The sequence below is a fragment of the Thermobia domestica genome, chromosome 5 (genome assembly GCF_964235325.1).
Source record: "Thermobia domestica chromosome 5, izTheDome1.hap1.1, whole genome shotgun sequence".
NCBI lineage: Eukaryota > Metazoa > Arthropoda > Insecta > Zygentoma > Lepismatidae > Thermobia > Thermobia domestica.
This window is the reverse complement of record NC_137458.1, coordinates 282211408-282235232: the sequence shown is the minus strand read 5'-3', so window position 1 is coordinate 282235232 and position 23825 is coordinate 282211408. Positions and strand designations below refer to the sequence as shown.

Sequence of the window (23825 nt, the reverse complement as noted above, 5' to 3'; positions counted from 1 at the left end):
TTCTTTTCAAAATGAAGAATTGTTTTCTTCTTCCTTTTTGTTTCAGATATGCTGCTAAGTTAAACACATTACTATCCCACTCCATGAAGAAAAGAAAAAAAAAAAAAAAAAAAAACTGGGAGCAAATCTAAAATATATAAAATCTGTGAAAATGACACAAAATGAGATTAATTTAACGTCCCAGAATTATGCCCTTTAGGCGAAAGAAGATCAATGCTTAATGAAAATTGAATAATTGTAAATTTCTAGTGCTCTCCCACCGAGAATCGAACCTAGACCCATGCGCACCAAAAGCACACACGCTAGACACCAACCAGCTGGGAGGGTTATAACATTTTTAACAAGATTACTAAAACGTTTTGTGTCTAGTCCTTCAGTGTTTCCTAATCGAGAGAGTATCCAGACTTCAATTGGATAAAAAACTGAAGAAAATTGACTATTTTAAAATAAACAAAATAAGAGGATCGTTGCAAATTGATGATGTTTTTTACTTTCTATTGTTAATTATATTACTTATATTATATATGACTTAGATTAGTCAGCCTCTGTCTAAATTGAGTCCGAGTCCTTCAGTTCTGATTAAAAAACTATTCGAAAACGTTTTTTTCGGTAGTGTTGGAACAAGGAACTTCTTTGCATTTGGCGACTTGAATGTGATCTTTATCTCTGGTAGGAATGTTTCTCCTTGTCACTCCTACGTAAGACTAACTTGCAAAAAACCCTCGTATATTGCTTGAGAAGCCAATTCATCTCTGAAACATTTCTTGTATGCTGACAAAAGAACTTCCAAAACTCGTTGCACCTAATTTTACTGAATTATTCCGAATGCGCTATCTACTTTCCCTTATCTTTCTAAACCCATAGAAGTAACGAAAGCCATTTCTCGTCGACTTTCCGATTTATTTACTCGTAACTTTTATTTACCCATAACACAGAAAAAGTTACGAGGAAACAAGCATTCGATCTCATCATTTACGAAAACACAAAACTTTTTGAATGTTGTCTACGTAACACATGGGCTGAAAAGTTCCGGGCCTAACAAACAAAACGCCGTTTTTTTGGTTCAAAATTAGCTTTATTCATCAACGTAATCTCCATGAAGAGCAACGCAATCAGTCCAGCGCCGCTCTAACATTTCAATACCACTTTTGTAGAACGATTTATCTTTTGCCTCAAAATAGGCCTCAGTTGCAGCGATAACCTCTTCATTCGTGCGAAATTTCTTACCGGCGAGCATTTTTTTCAGGTCTGCGAACAGCCAGTAGTCGCTGGGAGCCAAATCTGGCGAATACGGTGGATGTGGGAGCAATTCGAAGTTCAATTCATGTAGTTTTGCCATTGTTTTGATTGACTTGTGACACGGTGCGTTGTCTTGATGATACAAAAGTTTTTTCTTTGCCATATGCGGTCGTTTCTTTGCAATTTCGGCCTTCAAACGCTCCAATAACGCTATATAATAGTCACTGTTAATGGTATGTCCTTTTTCAAGATAGTCGATGAATATTACACCACGCACATCCCAAAATACCGAGGCCATAACCTTGCCAGCCGATTGTTGTGCTTTCGGGCGCTTTGGACGAGGTTCACCAGTTGCTGTCCACTCAGATGCCGATCGTTTTGATTCCGGAGTGAAGTGATGGATCCATGTTTCATCCATGGTCACATATCGACGCAAAAAGTCCGGTTTGTTACGTTTAAACATGGCCAAACACTGCTCAGAAGCATCAACACGTTCTTGTTTTTGGTCCACAGTGAGCAAACGCGGCACCCACTTTGAACAGAGCTTTCTCATAGTCAAATGCTCATGCAATATAAAGCCAACACGTTCTTTTGATATCTTTACGATGTCAGCTAACTCACGCACCTTCACTTTACGATCATTCAAAACAAGTTTGTGGATTTTTTTTTATGTTTTCTGATGTTACTGCCTCATTTGGACGTCCACTGCGTTCTGCATCATCGGTGTCTCTACGACCACGTTTGAAGTCAGCAAACCAACGTTTTATTGTTGTTTCTGATGGAGCGGAGTCCCCATAACACTTTTCAAGCCATTGCTTCGCTTGAACGGTATTTTTTCCCATCAAGAAGCAGTGTAAAATTAAAACACGAAATTGTTATTGATCCATTGTTTTGAAACTAACACAAGTAGGGTCACTCTTAGCACAATAACTCACAGACGAATGAATAGAATATCATGAAATTCTCACAGCTGTCTTGTGAAGGTTAGTATTCACTGAAAACAAGGTGACTGCAATACAACTAGCGCCATCTATGTGTTAGGCCCGGGACTTTTCAGCCCATGTGTTAAGAGCTATTTCGAAAACAAAGTTACGAACAAAAGGAAGGCTTGGCATTGGTTGCCATTATCCTCCCTTCTAGCTAAATTAGTGTATATGTTTGGAATTAGGACGTTGTTTCATCATCTGCAGACACTAAGAAATACAGCTACATCCACGAAAATATAAATTTACTGTAGAAAAAGAATCAAGCAATTTTACAACAGATCTAGTAATAACCGTAAAGTTGACAAGAAGTGGGTTTCATAACCCATATAGACAGGGATTTCAGCAAGGTTAAGGGAAGCAGGGATATTCGAGACACCAAGAGCGAAGAACTCACTACTTTTGGCTTATTCAGACATTTACCGGAATCAGGACGATACGATATAGAACGAACAAGTGTTACATCCTCGTTCTATCAACACCAAAAAGAAATTTCCGAATCGTTTTTCATCAAGACCGAGGGACCAATGCTCAATTTAGACAGGAGGAACCTAGATCATAGATGGGGTAACATAATTGAAAATGAACAAGTGAAGGAAAGGAAAACTTCTGAAATAATCCTTTTATTTTATTTATTTTAAAGAAATTTATTTTCACATATTTTTTTTCTACCGAATGAAGTCTGGTTATGCTCTCTATCAGGAACCATCAAAGGATTACTATCTCAAAACTTCTTAAGTCTGTTCACAAATTTTGTACAATTTGGATTTGTTCAGTTATCTTCACATGGAGTTGGACCGTAATCTACTTAACTTTGCAGCATATCGTAATATCTTAAACAAAACGGAAAAAGAATAGAATTTTTCATTTTGAAGAGAATTCGTAAGCAATATATAATTTGTGTAAGTTTACAGTAATTTGTTTAGTGGATTGTAGTGTTTTCATCTGTTGTAAAAGAAATTTCGAGAAGAAAATAAACTTTAATAAATAAATGATGGATCTGTGAACTTCTAATAACAACTGATAATTAAGACCAATGCGTGTTTTTCTTTTTTCTTTTTTTTTCTTTTTTTTTTTTTTACACTAACTAATGTAGTAACAGTTAACCGGTGCCAATTAGTAATGTAATCAAGTGTTTTACCGAATATTTGGTGTAAACTATTTTATAGGAAAGCACACTGACCACATATAAACATGTGAAGTGAAAGTTTCTAGCAACTCAACAAAAATCGTTCGTCACCAAGATCTTTGCGCACATTGAAATGAATGCATGAAACCTTGAGGTACACCGGTAGATTTACGTTTATTAGCACGACATACTATATTTTTCGTTATAGTTATGAATAAAAGGCAATTTTTAACCTTTTCCGAACTGGTAAATGACCCTAAATTTTTATCTGAAGATAATTTAAAACCTTATTTCTGAAGAGGACTGTTAAATAAAACGGTTGCACTTCCACCATTCTAAGGATGTGGCTGGTAGAGATGAAATGCATTCAAGTGCGTCAACAGCTACCAGTATAATCGAAAGTATCAGCAGCCACCAAGAACTAGCAAGACACATATGATACAGGCAAGCAGAAAAAGAAAATAATTTCATAATAATAATAATAATAATAATAATAATAATAATAATAATAATAATAAAAGTTGATTTCAATCATTGTCGATTTATAATCGAACAAATACTATAATATCACTGTATACCACAGGCACCATGTACTGGTGAGAGGAGGATATTTGTGTTGCAGAAGTAAGAAAGTGTTATCAGTTTTTTGTAGTTCACTTCAAAATAAAGAGGAACTTGAATTCCAACGATACCGACAGATTAATAAAAAGAAATTTCAAAATAATTTTTGAAAAAAAAAAAATCTATAATAAGGAGCATTATCGAGAAATTATTGATGAGTAAATGGTCTACTATTACGAGTTCACATGAGGTATGCATCCACGTTTCTATTTCAGAGTGAGCGATGTGGTGTTCTGAGACTGTCTATAACTAATAAAAGTAATCCGCACTTGGAAAAAGTTGAGAAAAGCTGGTGTAAACTGTAGTTATCCAACAATGGTACTCGTATTTTACCCAAATTCTGTCGGTAAGTGTTTGATTTTGGAAATTAAATGAATTCTGTTAAGCGAAATTATGGCTTGTACTCAAATATTTAGAAAGACCTAGTGTATATATATAATGATTTTCCTGAGTCTCTAATGTGTGTATCGATCCTGATTTTAATGTTGCGTTTTGTCGTGTCGATGTAGGGGGTCAATACATTCGCAGACTACTCCGTATACTACTGAACAGAAAATATTTATAACATACAGAGAACATAGTGGAATGACTACTCTAAAATATCACTCTTGATTTGATCATTTTATCCTGCAGCCGGTCCCCCCCCCCCCCCCCCGTACACAGTTTATTCACCAAATTCTAAGAATTCTTTTGGGTTATTATGATCTAGTTCTTGCACTACGCCTGGAAAATTACTTGGGGAAATGACTAATGTTGTACTATGGTATCAATGTACAGGTATGTTTAATTACAAATTTAATAGTCATATTTCATTTAATTGAAATGTTTAACACTGATTTTGTCAATGAACATTTTGATTTATTTATTTGAATTTAACGTCCAATGTATATGTTAATCAATATGCACGTGCAATGAATAATTATAAATTGTGACTATTTATATCGTTACTTTAGTTATCTGCCTGTTTCCTAGCAGTATTATTATTTCAGCAAGGGGCATATTGCAGACACTTTTTATAAACTAAATAAGCCATACTCTCACTGGATTCCATTAAGAACTAACTTTACTGAAGTGATAATACATTTGCTCAAAACTTACAAAACTGATTTTTGCAATGTTGAAAAATTCAAAAGCTGCTTAATTTCTAGTCACGATGTGTTGATTAATTGTCATACAGAATATTCTAATCATCAAACAGAAGGAGTAAAACAACAGAAAAAGTATTAAATTTAATGTGCATACCTTGTGCATCCACTGGCCGATACGTAGTCAAGGATTTGGCAAGCACGCTTGGCGCATTGGAATCCTCATGAGACGGAGAGGACTTCCCGACAATATCCGGATTCTCGGAATCCTCGGCTGACAAACGCGAATCGTCTTTGTCTCTCTCTTCCCCTTGATCTCTCTCGGAGCCTTCGTAATTGCTAAGCGCCCCGTCATCCATATCCTCGTCGATGTCCGGCGGCTCCTGCTTGGTCGTTACTTTAGCTACCTTTTCACCTCCTGCTTGGTCATTGCTCTCGCTCGGTGCCTGTGAAGCTGGAGCCACACTCGAAGGCTTGACATCTCCAGGCGATTGGGGTGGTGCTACGTAGCTTGTACTAACTCGACGAGGAATCGCTTTTTTACGTTTCAAGGCAGGTGAGCTGGATACTGCAAGTTGTGGTGCAGTGGCGAACGGTGCAGAGGACGCTGGAGGAAATGACGATGACGTGGAAGGAACGAACAACTGGGAGAATAACGATGGCTGCTGTACAGAAGCGCTGGGGGCTTGGGCTGGGGAAGAGGATTGAGGCGTGGGGGTCGGTGACGCTTGTCGCGATAGATTATGTTGCTGCTGCTGCTGCTGTAGGGGTTGAGGTTTCAACGGTGGGGGCGGCGGCGGTGGGGCCTGCTGCTGCTGCTGTTGTTGTTGTTGTTGCTGCTGCTGCTAAAAGAAAACAGAACAAACAATTTAGTATCAGCAAAACCGAACATGAACGGTTTAATTAAATTATATTAAGTCAGATAATTTAAATTAGAGGACTTATTTTTGAAGCCGTTCTATACAATTTCTAATTTCTCAATTGTGAAGCTTGTGTAAAAATTAAAATCAGAGATTCAAAATGTTTTACGTATGATTCTTATATGAAAACGAAGAAAGTTGATTTCGCAAGTATCATTTTCAGATTTGACACTGTCGATCTACAGGCAGCGTATTAAAAAAAAAAAAAAAAAAAAAAAAAAAAAAAGTTTCTTTTCTAAAGAAAGCAAAATTTGAAGAGTAATGCTATCCTTCAAATTCTATTCACATTTTCAATGAAAATTATTTTCTTTGCCTTCAACAAAATGAAAGATATGGACGTTTCAAATAATAATAATAATAAAACTCAACGAAACACACTTGTTAAAAACTGTTCAAAAACTAGATTAAAAAAAAAAAAAAAAAAAATTCACTTCAAAAAATCATTAAGCTTTCAGAAGTTAAACTATGAACTACATACAGATACAAAATAGTTTCATAGTCTGTCATATGCAATTCCCAATATATTTTCTCCTTAGAAATCAAAGCACGTCTAATGCATTTAAATTAAGTAAGATATGTCTACAGATTTAAAGTACACAATGCCTTATCTCAACGAATTAATTTAGCAACAAGATTTAAACAATTGCAATTGACAATAGATGTTAGTACTGTTAGTACTTGGAACCTTATTGAGGTAAAAGGTCAAAGACTTTTGGAGGATAGCTATGAGGATGCGACGATTTTCTCTCAATGTTCATGAGTGATGCTAACAACTTTCATATTAGGTTTCCTCGATGATACCTAGAAAGCCGATGGGCATATGAACAGCGTGCCCTGAAAAGTACTTTCGTACATAGAGGACATCAAACAAGGATTAATGGTAAGTTCTGAAATATTAGCATGTGCATGATTTGCGGTGTTAGTCATGTGACAAAAAAAAAAAATCAAGGTCACTAGCATGGGTATAGATAGCGGTAGCATGTGCCTTCGAAAGCAATGAAGCGTTGTGTTCTACTCACAAAGTACATCGACAGCATAATTTCAATAAAAGATAAAACAATTACTACATTAGTTCAGAAGAAGAAAGTTATATTGATGTAGCATCATATCATATATACATGGTGATGCATTATCAATATTAACTTCGTTGATTTGATTACTACTGATAAATTGGTTTCGTAAAGATGAGTCAATCAACTGACTCCAAACAATTTTACGTGTGTACAATATAATTAACGAGACAATATAAACGACGGGAGACAAAATAATCGAACTAGCAGTGTACCTTAATTATTTAATATTGGTTAGTTTCACTTTATAAACGTATATACATATACCAGGTGATCTACCTGCGCCGTACAATACGTAAGCAGATGTCTGTCCATACTTCGTGAAAAAGTAGTTGTCTAAGGCACACCCAGATTGCAAATAACGAAAGTAATTAAAACTATATATGATCGCTTTATTTTTTGAGGGTCTTTATTTCTGTATGATGTCACAGACTGCACTAACAGCGGTAGTCTCTAGTAAGTGACTTCATTTGTGACGAAATGGCTTGTGTTGTAGATGCTTTTACCACTGAGGGCATGATTCTTACCTATCGTGAAACGCAGAGAAGCTCAGAGCTTGTATCAGGAACGATTCCCAATGCGACAGTTACTATCAGTACATGTATTTAGACGTACTGAAATAAGACTTAGAACACACTTGTCATGCAAGATAGAAGCAACAAGCTACACACTAGTACGCGACAAGGATGAAGTAGAAAGTGACTGGTTATTTTCAAGAATATCCGACAGATAGTATGTATGTAATGGTATTTATTTCGTCTTTTTTTTTTTTTTTTTTTTTTTTTTAATTTAATTTAAGGCGTCGCACTTAAACTATAATGAATTACTGCGACTTGACAGTTTTGCTTGAATAATCTATGAATGTCGAACTGTGCGTTGGGGCTCTCATAGGTATCGCGGCCCAATGTGGGCGTCGAAGCGATTTGTCAAATTCGCTTAAAATGTTTTACGTTACATTAAACAACTGCTCGTGTTTTCATAATCTCAACATTGATAGCGTTCTTTTGTGTGAATACTGAGAGAACGATCATGACAAACACAATCAAAAAATTCTTATTGTTTAAAATGTTAGATCATTCTTCTCTCTCTGTTTTAAAGCATAAAGAACTCAGTCTTACAGATGTCTTCGAGAAAGTATTTTTTTCTACCGAACCCTCACTCAAAGGCTGTTAATGTAAATTGCGTATGTACTCTTCTAAAGATGCCCAGCACAACTGGATCCCTATCTTATTCCTTATTCTCGTGGAATATCGTCCGAAAAGATGAAAAAGGACTTCTGAACTGCAGATGTCGATTCATCTGGAAAATAATATTCGTAAACTTCTCGTCTCAAATGGAATGTTCGATTCACACGTCCACAACTTTGGAAAATGAGCAACTATGTGTTTCCAACTGGAAAGATAGGAAAATGCGTATGCACTTAGAAAACCACACATATGGAAACATGTCCACATGGTGTTTTTGTATACAGGCATTTAGTTACCTCCTACTGCAACACCAAAAAGCAAAAATGGTGAGTTTTTGAAGACTACAGCATTGCCGGACTTTGGCGAGAAATGGGAAACGAATAACGCATGCATAAAAAGCAAGAATTGATCAGAGAACCTTGCTTACAAGGAATATGCGTGACCTCGAACGCTCAGAACCGCACGAAAATGTTCTTAGATTATAAATCGCTCATTCCAAAAACAGTGATATGAGTCATTTTCATGCAAACCGCAGCTGTTATCTGCTATCGCCATTCGACGGTGGCATGTTGAACCTGCACGAACAAGTACTTCTCTGGTTGCGTGAATAGTATAGTTCCTTCCTTTGGAGTGTTCGGTTGTGGGTTAGACTGTAAGAGTGTACATCGGTATTATAAGGCAAATTAATCCTATGACTGTTGTCCAACTGTTAGAGGCAAAGTTGCGACATGCTGAATATAGAAACGTAATCGGAGTCAAGGATATGGGTTCGCGAATATGTTATATAGCATAATAATTCACAGATACAATGACAATGACGCAAACATTGCACGAAGATACATCAAGTGAAAGTGAGTACTAACCATCTCCACCCAAAATGTCGAGGGTCAATATATTATAAGATACTGATGACAACATAGAGAATATTTATGAAGACTATTACAATCATGGCTTCAACTCCTATAGCAAATTTATGAAGTGTTTTAAGTGCATTCGAAGTAAATCAAATTGCAACGTAATATTACATTATATGACTAGCAAAAGAGGCGAAACTGAGCTCACTTCAAGGGAAACACGCTGTCACAATACAGATGATAAAAGAGTATGTAACGTCATAATTTGATAGGGCAAGGGTTTATGAATCTGTTCATTATTGGCATCTGCAAATGTGGGCACTACAAGCGTCTCGAGAGGCTGGCTTAGACAATTTCACACCTTCGATTACTTTTTCAACAAACTTGAGGCTCAATATAGCATTTTTTCCAGACATATTACTACATTCTTCACACGTAAGGACACACAAGAAGACAGAAGGCACAAGGGTTTAAACAAGTATGTAACAGATGGAAGTGTGGACAAAACAATGTTTGGAACAGTGACCAAAGTCAGTTTAAATATGAAATGCTTTCATTGCCAACACTATCTCACAGAGGCGAGAAAATTTCAGCTGGTGTATTGTAGTCTGTGCATAATTCTACACGAGCTATACAATTGATGTGGATTTATCAATGTGTGGCAAATTAGCTAACACGCTCTTTATCTGAACGTCATTTCATCATCGGACTTCACTCTGTGCTATACAATCCACTTTCTACACCGCCTATGTTATAATATGTTTGGCAAAATGCAGGTTATGGTTTCAATATCACCGTTTGATAATGTAATTAGTGTGGCGTTTGATATTGGACTGCTTGAATGCAGAAGTCCTATTGAATGTGAAGAAGTGGCTTTAGTCAGATATCCATTTTGTTCTGTTCCACTTTGCTTTGATCATTTCATTGAAATATCACGCCTGAACTTTGAGGATTGAATAATGGGGCAACACTATCAGGTCAATGGAAAAGGTTTGTTGTTCAGATAGCGTAATTATTTTAAGCAGAGGGAAATACAGAAATTGGTCATGACATTGTAATGTGTGTGGTTTTGGTCCTATTATATCATATTTTTGTTTCTTCGGTTACCAAAGTTCATCTCCTAGACCTTGCACAGGTGACCATTCAAATGTCTCTCGTGATGACATGCGCAGTTTTGCATACGAATGGTTCTTAACAGTTCTTGGGATGAGCGATTTATATTCTAAGCACATTTTCGTGCGGTTCTGAGCTTTCGAAGTCATGCACATCCCTTGTTATGATAAAGCCAACACGCAGGAGGCTGGGCTTCGATTGCCGTCAGTTCAACGTTCAGTGATTTTCTGCTTATCTGAACATAATCGCACGCACAATGAATTGTCTTTATAGTTACCAATAACTTAATAAAGTTCTAGTAGACCTATTTGTTATTTTCGCGGCCTGTATCTAATAAGGTTATTATTACGCATCGTTATCAACCGTTGTCAATCACTGCTGGATGGAGGTCTCGCCAATATTTCTCCACAACCATCTGTCTTTGTGGGCTGTCCGTTTCCAAGTAAACCCAGTGCTTATTTATTTCTTCATACCATCTCGTATTAGGACCTTTCTAAGTTTCTTCTTGTCTCTTGGTATCCAGTCAAGGATTGCTTTTGTTCACCTGCCATCAGTTCTTACAATATGTCCCGCCCACTGCCATTTTAATTGACTTTTAGCGATTATTTTCATCAATCCTGCCATCTTACTGATTCATGTATTCTTTTTCCTATCTTTCTGGATTATTCTGAGCATATATCTTTCCATGTATCTTTGTGTAAGTCTGAAGACGGTGAATGACTGATTTTGTAAGTGTCCTAGTCTGATTCGTAACTGAAAACAAGTAGGATACATTCGTTAAGAATTTTCTGTTTCAGGCACATCGGCATTTTACTTTTATCATATTAAGTTGTTTCTTCCGAATGCACTCGAACCTAATATATTAATTATTTCTTTAATGTTTCCATTCACAGGAATTTTCTGCCCCAGTAAACGTACGTGTTAAGCACTTCTGTCTTCCATTTTTATCTTTGACTTTGTTGCTAACTTGTTAAACATCACCATTTTCTTCATATTCATTTTTAACCCGACTTCCTTGCTTTAGATTTAGCTCTTCTATCATATGTATAAGTTCTGTGATGTTGTTAGATAACAGACATACATCATCCGACGAAAAACTATCGTACTCGTACATTCCCTATTAACATTTATTCCTTTGTTTTCCCAACTTATAAAACAAAACACACTTTCAAGTTTATAAGCAGTTTGGGGGAAGTGGTATCTCTCGGACCACCTTTTCAATTCGCACACTCTTCACGCAACAAACTAACTGGATAATCGAACTAGCTGCTTCATAGATATTTGCAATGACTTTGACGCAGGGTTTCTTCAATAGCGATTGATTTGACAGCGTTAATAATTGATTAGGTCTTCACCATATCGAATACTTTTTCGTAGTCGTTGAATGCAACGCAAAGGGGCAACTCATACTCGTTTGATATCTCGATCAATTACATCACTACTTGAATATGGTCTGTTGTGCTATAGCCACCCCTAAATCCAGCCTATTTTCTCTTGGTTGGACGAAATCTAGCTGTTTTTCTACTCGATGCGTCAGTGCTTTTGTAAATACTTTATTACCGGGAGGAGATTTATGGGTTTATAATTCTGTAATCATCTTTGACTTCTTTCTTGTGTAGCAATATCGTCATGGCACTTTTTCATTTCTCGAGAACATACCTTCTTTTAGACATATAGTATAAAGGCACGCTATGATTTTTTCCACTTCTTCACCAGCTTCTTTTAGATGTCTAATGTAAATCCATCTTCTTCTGATGCTTTTTGGTGCCTTCCATTTCAACTCAGGCAAAAAGTAAATAAATAAATAAATAAAATAAAAATTAAATTAAAAAATAAAATTGTACCATCACAACCTCAGATATTGTTGAAGCTTTTTTTTTATATAACTAGACTTTTATTTTGTCGTCGAAAAAAAATTTCCGCCAAGTAATAGGCCATCTAAGACGCGGAGTACAATTTATGAATTGTAGAAGACATGGAAAATGGTCAACTTCTGAGACCCACCATTCAGCTATGGAGACAGTTAGTTATAATTCTTATTGTGGTATGTACATAGTGATATAAATAAACTATATTTTATTATAGTTTGGTTTGCGCATGCGTATCTTTTTGTACATAAATTAACAAATGAACGTCAGTTTATCTGAAAAGTCGAAGTTTGTGAATTTTGTTCGAGCACTTCCGGTTCGAATTTTAAAATTCTGTTTTCACGGTTGGTAAGACGTAGTTACCCGCTTTCGGAAAAGAAAAAAATGCATCGCTTCTGTATGCAACGTTTCGTCACAAAAAATTCGAGAAGTCGCCATTTTTGAGTGCCATTTTCTCGAAAACATCATCATTTTAAAATTCTGAAATTTTGCCAGATGGCTCAACTTTACATGAATAATAAACACACCAAATACCATTCTCGACCAATGTTTCATGAATGAACTACAGCCTTTTGAAGTTATCGAAGTTCCTTTAACTTTGATGTCACAGTTGGTAACACTGGAAACAATAAAAGAGCAACAATTTGATGATGTTTGTGGTTCACATTCATTAAATAACGAACAAAATTTTTTTCCTAACTGTTTTTTATTATTTTGATAAAAAAGGCTCTCTGAAATAGTAAAATGAAGTCTCCCCCTACTCCTACATTATCGATAGTCACAAAACACTTTATTTTCACTTCTCTTATGCTCTTCTGGAAACCTGTAACCTGTTGAAGGTTCATTTGGAAGCATAAACAGCACTTCAACTTCACGTAATTGATGATTTATTCATAATATTTCTGCTACCCACCACTGGTTATCATATATGCATGTAACAAAGGTTCCTTTTTGCAGACTTCTTAAATCTACACTTCGAATTGCAGAAGCTCGATTTTGGGAGGAGTACGAAGTTAGTGCATGATGAAACGTTACTGCGATAAAAATTTCGCTATTTTCCGAAAGCCACAGGTCACTTCGTTGAATAAAAGTTACCGGTTGCACACATTCCCATTCTTTTATTTTTCTTTTTTTTTTTTTCGGAAATTATCGAATTCAGTTCCAGGCAACAAAACGAGAGTAATACCCGGAGTTTGTACTTGCACTATACTCAAATTCTTCTGCAGTTTTAATACTGTGTACTTGTTTTTGCCTAAGGTTATGCCGCGTTGCCACCCCCCCCCCCCCCCATACCGTCGCAGAGACCTTTGCATGACCGGTTTCACTGAAAAACCACTGCTTTATCGAGCCTGTCTATATCTCGGACATCTGAAAGCGATTTTTAAAGTGGGATGCAGCACCATCAGAAATCACGGTTTGGGATATTGTAGATACTTATTTTCACGTATTCGAACCTTTTTCTGTAACTATATTTTCGCTTTTCTTCGCATATTTTTAAAATCTTGTCTATGCCTATGAGTACATAAGCCAAATCGTGTGTTTTGTCGTCGCTTATTACAACAAAACTGTCAGTTGTTTCATAATAATATACCACTGACGTAAAGATGTAAATTTGGTCGTTTTTCAAGTGATAACTCTGAATTTCACTTTACAGAATAACAGTCCAGTTTTTAGCGAACTCCACATAAAGTAAATTAGAATTTATATCTTGAAATTGTATACGATGCTTTTCGGTAGCAATTAATTCTCTTTGGATTTTCTTGATGTAGTCATGAATTACAATTCTTACAGTTAAACTAGCAACGTACGATACGAAAACAGAAAGTGGCACAGTTTTTTTTTTTTTTTTTTTTTTTTTAACGAGATCACTGTTTTCCCATATGGCATACGTAACACTTTCATTTACATCAGGATTAATAATTAGACTCCACGCTTATTCCTTCCACTCCAGGACATTCACCACATTCTTGAAGAAGACAGCTGTTATTTTCTACGGATCATACTACTAAAGCAAATAGGTCACTCATGATAGTTACAATACTGGCTGCACCTTTGATTGTTGCAACGCAGTAGCAGCGAACTTGTCACGCACAATACACGCACACATTTCCCTCGCAGGTTACAGACTGACCCACTTTGGTCTAATAATATAAAATTTCGAGTGACCCATTCTTATGCTGGGATTGTTCTGTATAAAAAGTTCGTTAATTTCTGTGATGGAACGCGTAAGAAAACGTTTCGATTTTTTAACTTTTTGTCCATTTTCGATCACTGTAATGACATTGCACTTATGGGAACTTTGTTTGGAGCATACCAAAACATCACTGAGGTAATAGTTCAGGCTTTTTATAGATCATCAGAATCTATTGCATGGCCGTTTCAAGTAAACTTAAAATTTGTGTGTTTCGTAATCGTAATTTCCACCTCAGATTACTTCGGTTTAAGAAAAAGGAGGAGTAGGGGAAGACTCATTTTACTATTTCAGCGAGCCTTTTTGATCAAAATAATAAAAAACAATCAGGTAAAACTCTTATTCTTCATTTAATGAATGTGAAACACAAACATCATCAAATCATTGCACTTTTATTGTTTCCAGTGTTACCAACTGTGACATCAAAGTTAAAGGAACTTCGATAACTTCAAAAGGCTGTAGTTCATTCATGAAACATTGGTCGAGAATGGTATTTGGTGTGTTTATTATTCATGTAAAGTTGAACCATCTGACAAAATTTCAGAATCTTAAAATATGGTGCTTTTAAGAACATGGCGCCCAAAAATGGCGATTTTTAAAAATTTGACAACTTCTCGAATTTTTTGCGACAAAACGGTTGCACATAGAAGCGATACTTTTTTTTTTTTTTTTTTCCGAAAGTGGGTAACTACGTCTTACCAACCGTGAAAACTGAATTTTAAAATTCGAACCGGAAGTGCTCGAATAAAATTGGCAAACTTCGACTTTTCAGATAAACTGACGTTCATTTGTTAATTTATGTACAAAAAGATACGCATGCGCAAACCAAACTATAATAAAATATAGTTTATTTATATCTCTATGTACATACCACAATAATAATTATAACTGTCTCCATAGCTGAATGGTGGGGCTCCGAAGTTGACCATTTTCCATGTCTTCTACAATTCACAAATTGTACTCCTCGTCTTTGGTGGCATATTACTTGGCGGATTTTTTTTTTTCGACACAACAATATATATATATATATATATATGGGTCCCTTAAAAACATGTCCAGTTGTTATAAAAAAAAAGTTTCAACAATATCTTAGATGGTGATGGTACATGCTCTGTCTCAACTGAAATGGAAGGCACCTTTCCAAGTTTCATATTTCTAATAGAGAGTGCAACAAATATCATTTGGCAGCACCCTTTCAACAGCCTTTGCTGTATAGTGTTGTACGACTTTCAACGCTATTTTGTATACGCGAGAGCTTTGATTGCCCGATACCGACGTAACTACGGCATTACAAAAAATCAGTAGTCACTCTGATGGCTACGTAAGTGTCGTCAATGTCACACCGTTTAGGCCTTTTGCTTCACTTCATTCGTGTACGAGATATTTACGATACTAATGAAATTATTGGATAATTTAATTTCACGCTAAAAAACACCCATTAACAACTACAGTATGCCACGTACATGGATGGTGATAACATATGATTAATCTTGCTGTGTAATTTATAGTTTACATTCTATTTTTATATAGGTCAACGAAGAGCTAGTCGTACTCTAAGAGTTAGTGAAACTTCAACGCATAGAATTTTCAAAGAAAAAAGCTGGTACCCATATAAGCTTGATCTGAATCAACAGTTCTATGGAAATGATTTTGAAAGAAGACTTGCTATCTGCTGACAAGTTCTACACATTCTAAACGAAACTCTTGACTTCATCTGGCAAGTTCTGTTCACTGGTTAGTTATTTTTCTAATGATTATAACGTTAACATGTACAAAATTCACTATTGAATACCTAAAACCCGCAATCAGTACGTGCGCCACATATGCAGCACCACTGGAATATAAATGTTTCATCTGGCATACCGGGAGACCATCTCACTAGGCCTGTTATTCTCGAACCCAGACTTACTTATATATTTGAATTTAATTTAAAATGAGTTGACCCTGCAGAATTGGTTGAAGACGTGCCTCTTCAACTGGTCATCAATCACGGGTTTCAACATGACGGCACATCTCATCAAATTATCCCTGTACAACAATATCTTGATGCAATGTATCCTGAACGATGGACTGGTCGTGGCGGTCCTTGCACGTGGCCACCACAATCCTCAGATTTAAACCCTGTTAATTTTTTTCTTAAGGAGTAGTATTTAAAACAGAACCTGAAAGACGAAAGATTCTACAACAAAGAATTATCCACGCATACGCATCTGTGACACCAGCAATGCTTCGAAGAGTACATGCCAATACACAAGCACGTTTGATTCAGTGCGGCAGGCATAAAGGACAAGTCTTTGAAAACTTTTATTACGAATCAACTCAAACATTTGTCTTGTTTTACCAGTTTCATTGGTTACACTGTCTCCGGAGATCAGGGTTGTGAAAAACCCAAGTAAAACAAGCCAGCCCAGTGGGTTTTATTGGGCAAAATTGGGCTTTATTAAATTTTACACGCATATTTAAAGCTATATTCTTACTTAAAACACCATATAAGCATTTATGTTCTATTTTACAAATGAAACTATTAATTCTTCGATTCACCTCTGGCGCGGATTCCTAGTTCGATCCCGGCTTCCGCGAAGTGCAATTTGTAGTGGATAAAGACCGTGTACGTTGGTTTTCTCGGGGCTCTCCCATGTCCTCCCACTTTCGTCATGCCACCATTATTATCTATCTCATCATCACAGTCTCCCGAGCCCCGGTGGATAATCATGAGAAATTGAAATCAACTTAAAAATAACAAAGAAAAATGTTGCGAAATCCATGAACTCCATCCGCGTTTCGTGGGACACACCTTGCATCACTGACACTCGCTTATATTTCCCTTTGTTCCTACCCTTTCCTTGGATAGTGTGATCAGCTAGGGACGTCTCCTCATACGTGACAGGCTAACATGGTCATAGATGCCTAAAACTCAGAAATCTAATTCCTAACATAACTTACTTATATCTCGATTTCTGGAAAGAAGGAAGTATACGATTTTCTAGAGTAACAAAGTGGTGGATAATTTTATGTAATACAGAATGGGAATAAAATTCCCTCTTACACTCAGGATTTAAATCCCTGAGCAAGCTGTCCTGACTAAAGATTCTTTTAGTTTCCCTCAAAGCACGCCAGGCAAATACTGGGATAGTACCTCAAGTTCAGGAGCCAGAGATAAAAATGGTTCTATTGCATTGATGTTGTTTTCAATGAGGAGATTGTCTGCTCATTGTTCCCTCGAGTTTTGTCTTCCTAACTTGGCGGGCTCGTGACATACTATATATTTTTTACATGATTTTTAAACCCCCTCTACCCGCCTCCCCCTAGGATGCGCCCTTTAAAACCCAGCTTTGGGTAGGTACTAACTACTGTATGTTCAAAAGTTAATTTCAAATTGCTCAACCGTTTCTCCGTGATATGACCAGAAACAACAGGCAACATCGCTTTCAAATTATAGAAAGTGCTCTCCTATCCCCACTTACAATGGAAGTTCTCAATAACGCCGAGACACGAGTCCACTTATTTTTAATGAGGAATCTATATAAAAAGTTTCATCTTCCTAACTTGAAAAAATTGTGAGATACTAAGTTCTTCACATAGATTTTGACACCCCGCTCTCTCGTAGAACATGATTAAAAACCCTGCTCAAGATACGTGGTAACTACATCCGAAAATTCATTCCAAAAAGGAGAATCGTTTCCCCGTGATGTGAGCACAACCAAGATTCTTTTCATTTTTATATAATAGATTACAGTTAAACACTGTTGCAGCGTATTTGATTGAATGCAAACAAAACCTTTTTAGTTTTCAGCGGTACTCTGTTCTGTGATAAACACACATTTTAAGCCAATTCTGATACTAGGTACATACTAATAAGTACGATTAAAGACAGTAATTATGATCACATTAGGGTTAATATTTCAATTCATGTTTTGAAGTATATTTTATGAGGTGGGCTTTTCTGGGTTTTATTGTGGGTTTTACCCCCCCAAAAAAAACCCCACTGGGGAATTTTGGGCTGGGGAAATTTCCAACAACCCTGCTGGAAATAAACCCAAGACACACAATTCATTGACAGCTGGTACACTCTATGTGATAGAATATCAGCGCCACACAAAATTATGGACATTTATGATGTTATTAATTGATGATGTGATTGACTGATATGATTTAATGATTAAATAGTAGTTTACGGAATATTAGAAAATCTAATTAAGTCTGATAGTTTTGATTTGCTTAATAATTTGTCAGTGTGAAAAGGTTTTGTTAATTCAAAAAAATAGGCTTAAATTATTTCGAACACATGTGAATACACGTTTTGGAAGTTGGTGAATGTAAATAGAAATAGTTGGTTTTATTCTTGAGGCTTTATTGAATGGTTCTTCAGTTGCATTTACACCGAAGCGAACAGTAGAAAAGACTAGCGAATGAACTACAACGAATACAACATCCGCTTTTTGTCTGTGAGTGTTCATGTTCATACATGCAATTCTGGTGCGTATATGTACATTTATATAATACCAAATTATGTGCGTGTTTATGTAATTTAGTTTAACATATTCTTTTCCTACGCTGTGTTAATAAAAATCGTCCAAGTTCTCATATCCTGTGACATACAGTATAATTACTATTCGTCAATGGAATGTACATAATTGTTCAACACAGTGTGGTATCGATTATTTTAAATTCAACCCATGTGTGAAGTAAATTATATGGAACTCAAAATAATTTGAAAAACACCTATGTGCGATATTTCGATATCTATCTATGACAACACTGATTCAAATTAAGTTGTTGATGTAAACGATGCACACGGAATTCGCACTAAGGAATGACAGTGAACATCTACGAATGTTCTTCAAATGCTCATTTGCTACTGTTCGGCAAACGAAGATCATGTAAGACTGTTTCTTGATAAAAGAGACGGTTTCTATATCACAGTGTTCATATTGATGTGTTTGAAGTTATTATCCAGCATACATGGTTATGTAATAAGAGGTTATTTATTTTAGATGGAAGATGTCTTATTTACTGATGGTTTTGGAACCTACTGATTTATGCTAATTGGAAACTATAGGTGTAGTTTAGATTGTCTAAAATAAAATTATTATTATTATTATTATTATTGTTGTTGTTGTTTAATCGGTGAACGAATTAGATCAGTGCAATGGTCTAATTCCTAGTACATTATTAAGGAAATTCGGTTATACTTCATTAGAAACACTCGCTCACGCCTGATACTAAACAAACCTTTTGTCATGGAGCTCGATCCCATAATAAAATAATTGCTGAAACGTAACCTGCCTTAGCAATTTTCTTCACTCGGACTTTTGATGTTGACTTATACGTTTCTTGAAACAGTAAATGATTTCTAAACAGCTTCCATGCTATACGAACGTAACTTACTTCTTTATAACTAATCGGTGAAAGCGATTCGCACGATACCACCAATATAATTCTTAAATGTATGATAAACATTTTTTATACGAAGACAAACTACTTTTGTAAGCATGTTACCCCTTGCATGCAAGCAACACTACTTACTATATGGATGCTTCACTATATGGTTGGTTGTCCAACTTTACTAGTTGTATGGCGCAAATGGACTATCGTCGATAAGCAAGATAATGATGCAATAAAATTATTTCAGGAAGATGTTTATATTTTAATAAAGTATTACAAGAAGTGTTTAGCATTAAGTTATATTTACAAAAGGGCCATAACGCTGCGGAAGCAACAAGAAACATTTCTCGTGTGAAAAGAGAAGATTGGATGTTGACTGAATTGTTCAACAGTGCAGTCCTGCCCTACACTGGGAAACTATCTGGAAAAATTGCAAGAATCATGAAGAAAGACAACATCAAAACCATACACAGAGCGCCATCAAATATCAGAAAACTACTCCGTCCAGTTAAAAACGATTTGGGTCTTAAAGCACCAGAAGTATACTGCATTCCCTTGCATACGACAAACAGGACGAAAAATAGAACATCGATGCAAGGAGCATGAGAGATACATCAAGCTGTTTTATCCGGAGAAATCAGCCCTGGCGGAACATAGTATAACGGAAGGACATAGAATTTTATTTTCAGACACTAAAGTTATTTTAAAGAGCTCAAACCACTGGTACAGGATAATTAAAGAATCTCTTACCATACTACAAGAACCCAACAATATCAACAGGGATACAGGATTTCAACTCAACCAGACATGGACACCAGTCATAAAGAAAGCATATATGAATACGACCAATCAAGGTCAAGCTATAGACCATCCAATCAGAGACATGGATTTGTTATGAATTGTTCAAATTCTCAAAGAAAGAAAAAAAAAGTCATGGATCAACTTACTCTTTAATAAAACTGTACTTACTTAAGAACACTCAAGCAGTTAGCACACAAGAAAGATAACAGAATTTAGTTAAAAGATCACTGGAAGTGCTTAAGTTGCAAATACAGGAAAAGATAAATACCGATAATGTAGTTCGTCAAGCAATCGTAGTTTTCTGAAAGGACCAGTGTTGAGGATGGCAATAACCATTTGCCGAAACGTCCACAGTTGTATAAATAAAAGTGTGTGTTTTAAGTTAAGTACAATTTTATTAAGTATTTAATATGCATCGTGTTGAATCAAGTAGAAACTTACCCCTTCTTTAAATGGCGAGGTGGCTCCTGTTAATCCTCGTATTTGTAAAAGTTCCGCCGTCTGCAAGAAAGACGCGAGCCGGTCCTGTGTAATATACACTTCTCCCTGGTACATAAAGCTTAACAGTGCTGCTACATCTCCGTAGCTAACATCTTTTAGAATAACAATAGGATGTTGGCAAGGATTTTCCTGAAAAGACAAAAAGAACATACTGAATGGTAAGCATTACTTGCGACTTTATGACCACTCGTTTAGATTATTTTCCAATTGTTATTCTCTATTTCATTACTGCAGCAAGTGGCACACGTAGGCGGGACAGGACGTTTGGGCGCCGCCATTTGGGCGCGGACGTTTTGGCGCTGCCGTTTGGGCGCCGGACGTTTGGGCGCAAAGCCGTTTAGGCGCCAGACGTTTGGGCGCGAGGTACATAGTAAAAATCACAATTTACGACATATAAAGTAAGCTAGGCACTGAAAACTAAGCGCAATCAAGATATATACATTTCCTACACTTCTATCTTTATCTCATCTCATTTATCTGTATATTTTCTATCTCTATCTTATTTATTCATCTAAATTAAATAGTTTAATGCGTTTGTGGCATTGGTTGCCTAACCTCGTCATGGATTGATTTTTTGCTTGTTCACGATTCTTGTACTTCTGATCTAATGTTGATCTAATTTTTGTAATATATAAGAAAGCTAGGAAATGAAGGAATCAGACGAAAGGTTAATAATTTTCTTAATGTTAAATAAAACATATTGCTTTAATTTTTGTATTTTTTTAAAGAAAGTTAATAATTACATATTTAAGAATATTAAAATTTGTTTTCTTTCGTATTACGTTTGCCAAACTCTTCTCTTCCTTAAGTCCAATAAAGAACTACCAATAAAAGATTTCAGCGTAATCGCTAACACTCTCGCCTTCGGTGCGATCGGTCCCGGGTTCGATTTCCGGTGGGAGCACTCGGTCGAAAAAGTGTAACACGCTCTTTCAGGCCAGCCACCCTGAATGAGGTTTTCCTGGGTTTTCTTCATTCACATCAGGCAAATGCCGGGGTGGTACCTAATTTATAGGTCCAGGCCGCTTCCTTCCTTCCCCAATCCTTTCTTCCTTCCCTTTCCCCGGATAGTGTGCTCCCTCAAACGTGACGGGCTAAATGGCCTTAGATGCCGAGAGCCCAGAAATCTAAAAATCCTATATCCTAATCGAGTTGAGGGAAAGATATTTAGCATACATGGTGTCTAAGACATATTTCGCATACAGGATGTCTAACACATTGAGTTTAGGAACTATAGTATGCCGTATTTCTGGTATCACTTTTTTTTATTAACATTGCAATATAAAAATCAAAACTTAACACACATTTTTTTCGTCCCATTGTAAGCATTTAATCTGCATTAAAGAAAGTGGAGAAAGGAAAAAAAAAAACTATTTCAAAGTGAAAAATAATAGTTATGTGTACATATATTGGTCATTTAGCCACTAGAAATGTGTTTGACATTCACACTTATTGCGTAACTACAGTAGAAAGCCTGCTTTAACTTTTTTAATGGAATAGGCTCACTATGTATGTAATGCAGTCAATCATATGTAGTCTGGTCTACTTACATTTGGCTTGAAAAGTTATCAAATAAAAAGCACACTTAACTTTCGTTGAAACTTAAATTTACAAAATTTAATTGTTAATTCAGTTTTTATAATTTTGAAATTCCAGTATTTCTAGTATGTAAAACAAAATCCAGTATAATTCAAGGACTTCCACTACAGTAGACACCTTGTGATATCTTGATTCGAACTTAGTACTCAGCGCCTAACATAACGACTTTTTAACTCGCGCCCAAACGTCTGGCGCCCAAATGGCTTCGCGCCCAAACGTCCAGTGCCCAAACGGTGGGGCCCAAACGTCACGTACCGCACGTAGGCCTCTCAGACCCAGGCCCACCACATACATTGCCGTTATTTTACATACATAATGAATTATGGAACATCATAAGCAATGTAATGATCCGAGTCACCGATCTATTTTAATTTTAAGAAAAGTAATAAGAAACAAGTCTCCAAGTTTTATAAGACGAAGAACTATAAAATTATCAAAGAATTTCTGTTCATTAGACTACATTTTATCTTTTTATGATTTAACTACTACGAGATGGTATTTAGTACAACATTTCATAACCAATATTGTATCTCAAATATTTTTTGTTAAATGAAAACAAGAAACGTTCACATTAAAAACCAAGAAGTGACCACTGTATCTATCTCCATCCACACACTACTTACAATAATAGTAAAATAGGAATTCATCTTAACTATCACATCTGCCAAACATTGTTCATTAGTTCATTAAATTTAGCAGCCAATTTCAACAACGAAGCTGAGATGTGAACCTACAGTTTAAGGTAGAATCCGAACGAGTTTAAAACCTAATCTAATCTGCAGTCCATTTGATAGAACCTGTCCTTTCTGACAGTTCCTTTCCTTTTTTTTTTTTTCTCCTTTCTGCACATAGTCATAACAATCAGGCAAGAAGAACTGTTTCTATAGCAATAGCACGTTCAGCCAATTACGGTGGCTCATTTCTCTCGCTCTGCAATGGTAAACATTCCACCCTTTCCACACGTTGCCAATTTGAATATAAACACATGCACATTATTTTAGTCGAATGTCAACTTAAATAGTGGACCTGCTGGTTATTGAGAGCATTCCTTTTAGTTCTCTTGTGTGTCATTTAGTTTTACAAAACCAAGATTTACTTGCAGTGAATAATTTCGTGTTTCAATATCCGATGCAAAACCTAACAACACAGCATTGAACACCACGTGAGCGCAGCGAGCTGTCAGAAAGGGCAAGTAGTATCAATCGCAGTATAACCTAACAGAGAATCGAACCTGGGATCGAGTGCACCAAAGCTGCACGCGCAAGGAACCAAACCTGCG

The 23825-nt window shown here is 36.2% G+C and overlaps 1 protein-coding gene across 5 annotated transcripts in view; it reads right to left on the bottom strand.

Moving 5' to 3' along the window:
- LOC145686664 (uncharacterized) overlaps window positions 1–23825 on the bottom strand; it is a 176495-nt gene that overhangs the window by 114271 nt on the left and 38399 nt on the right. For 3 of the 5 annotated variants that reach the window (XM_081760163.1, XM_081760158.1, XM_081760159.1), the window contains exons 3-4: window positions 20888–21076; window positions 5215–5902 (exon numbers count right to left, since the gene is read on the bottom strand). In XM_081760163.1, coding sequence (XP_081616289.1) covers window positions 5215–5902; window positions 20888–21076 — 877 coding nt within the window. The remainder of the gene's footprint in view (window positions 1–5214; window positions 5903–20887; window positions 21077–23825) is intronic. The other 2 variants (XM_081760162.1, XM_081760161.1) reach the window with 2 other exon arrangements.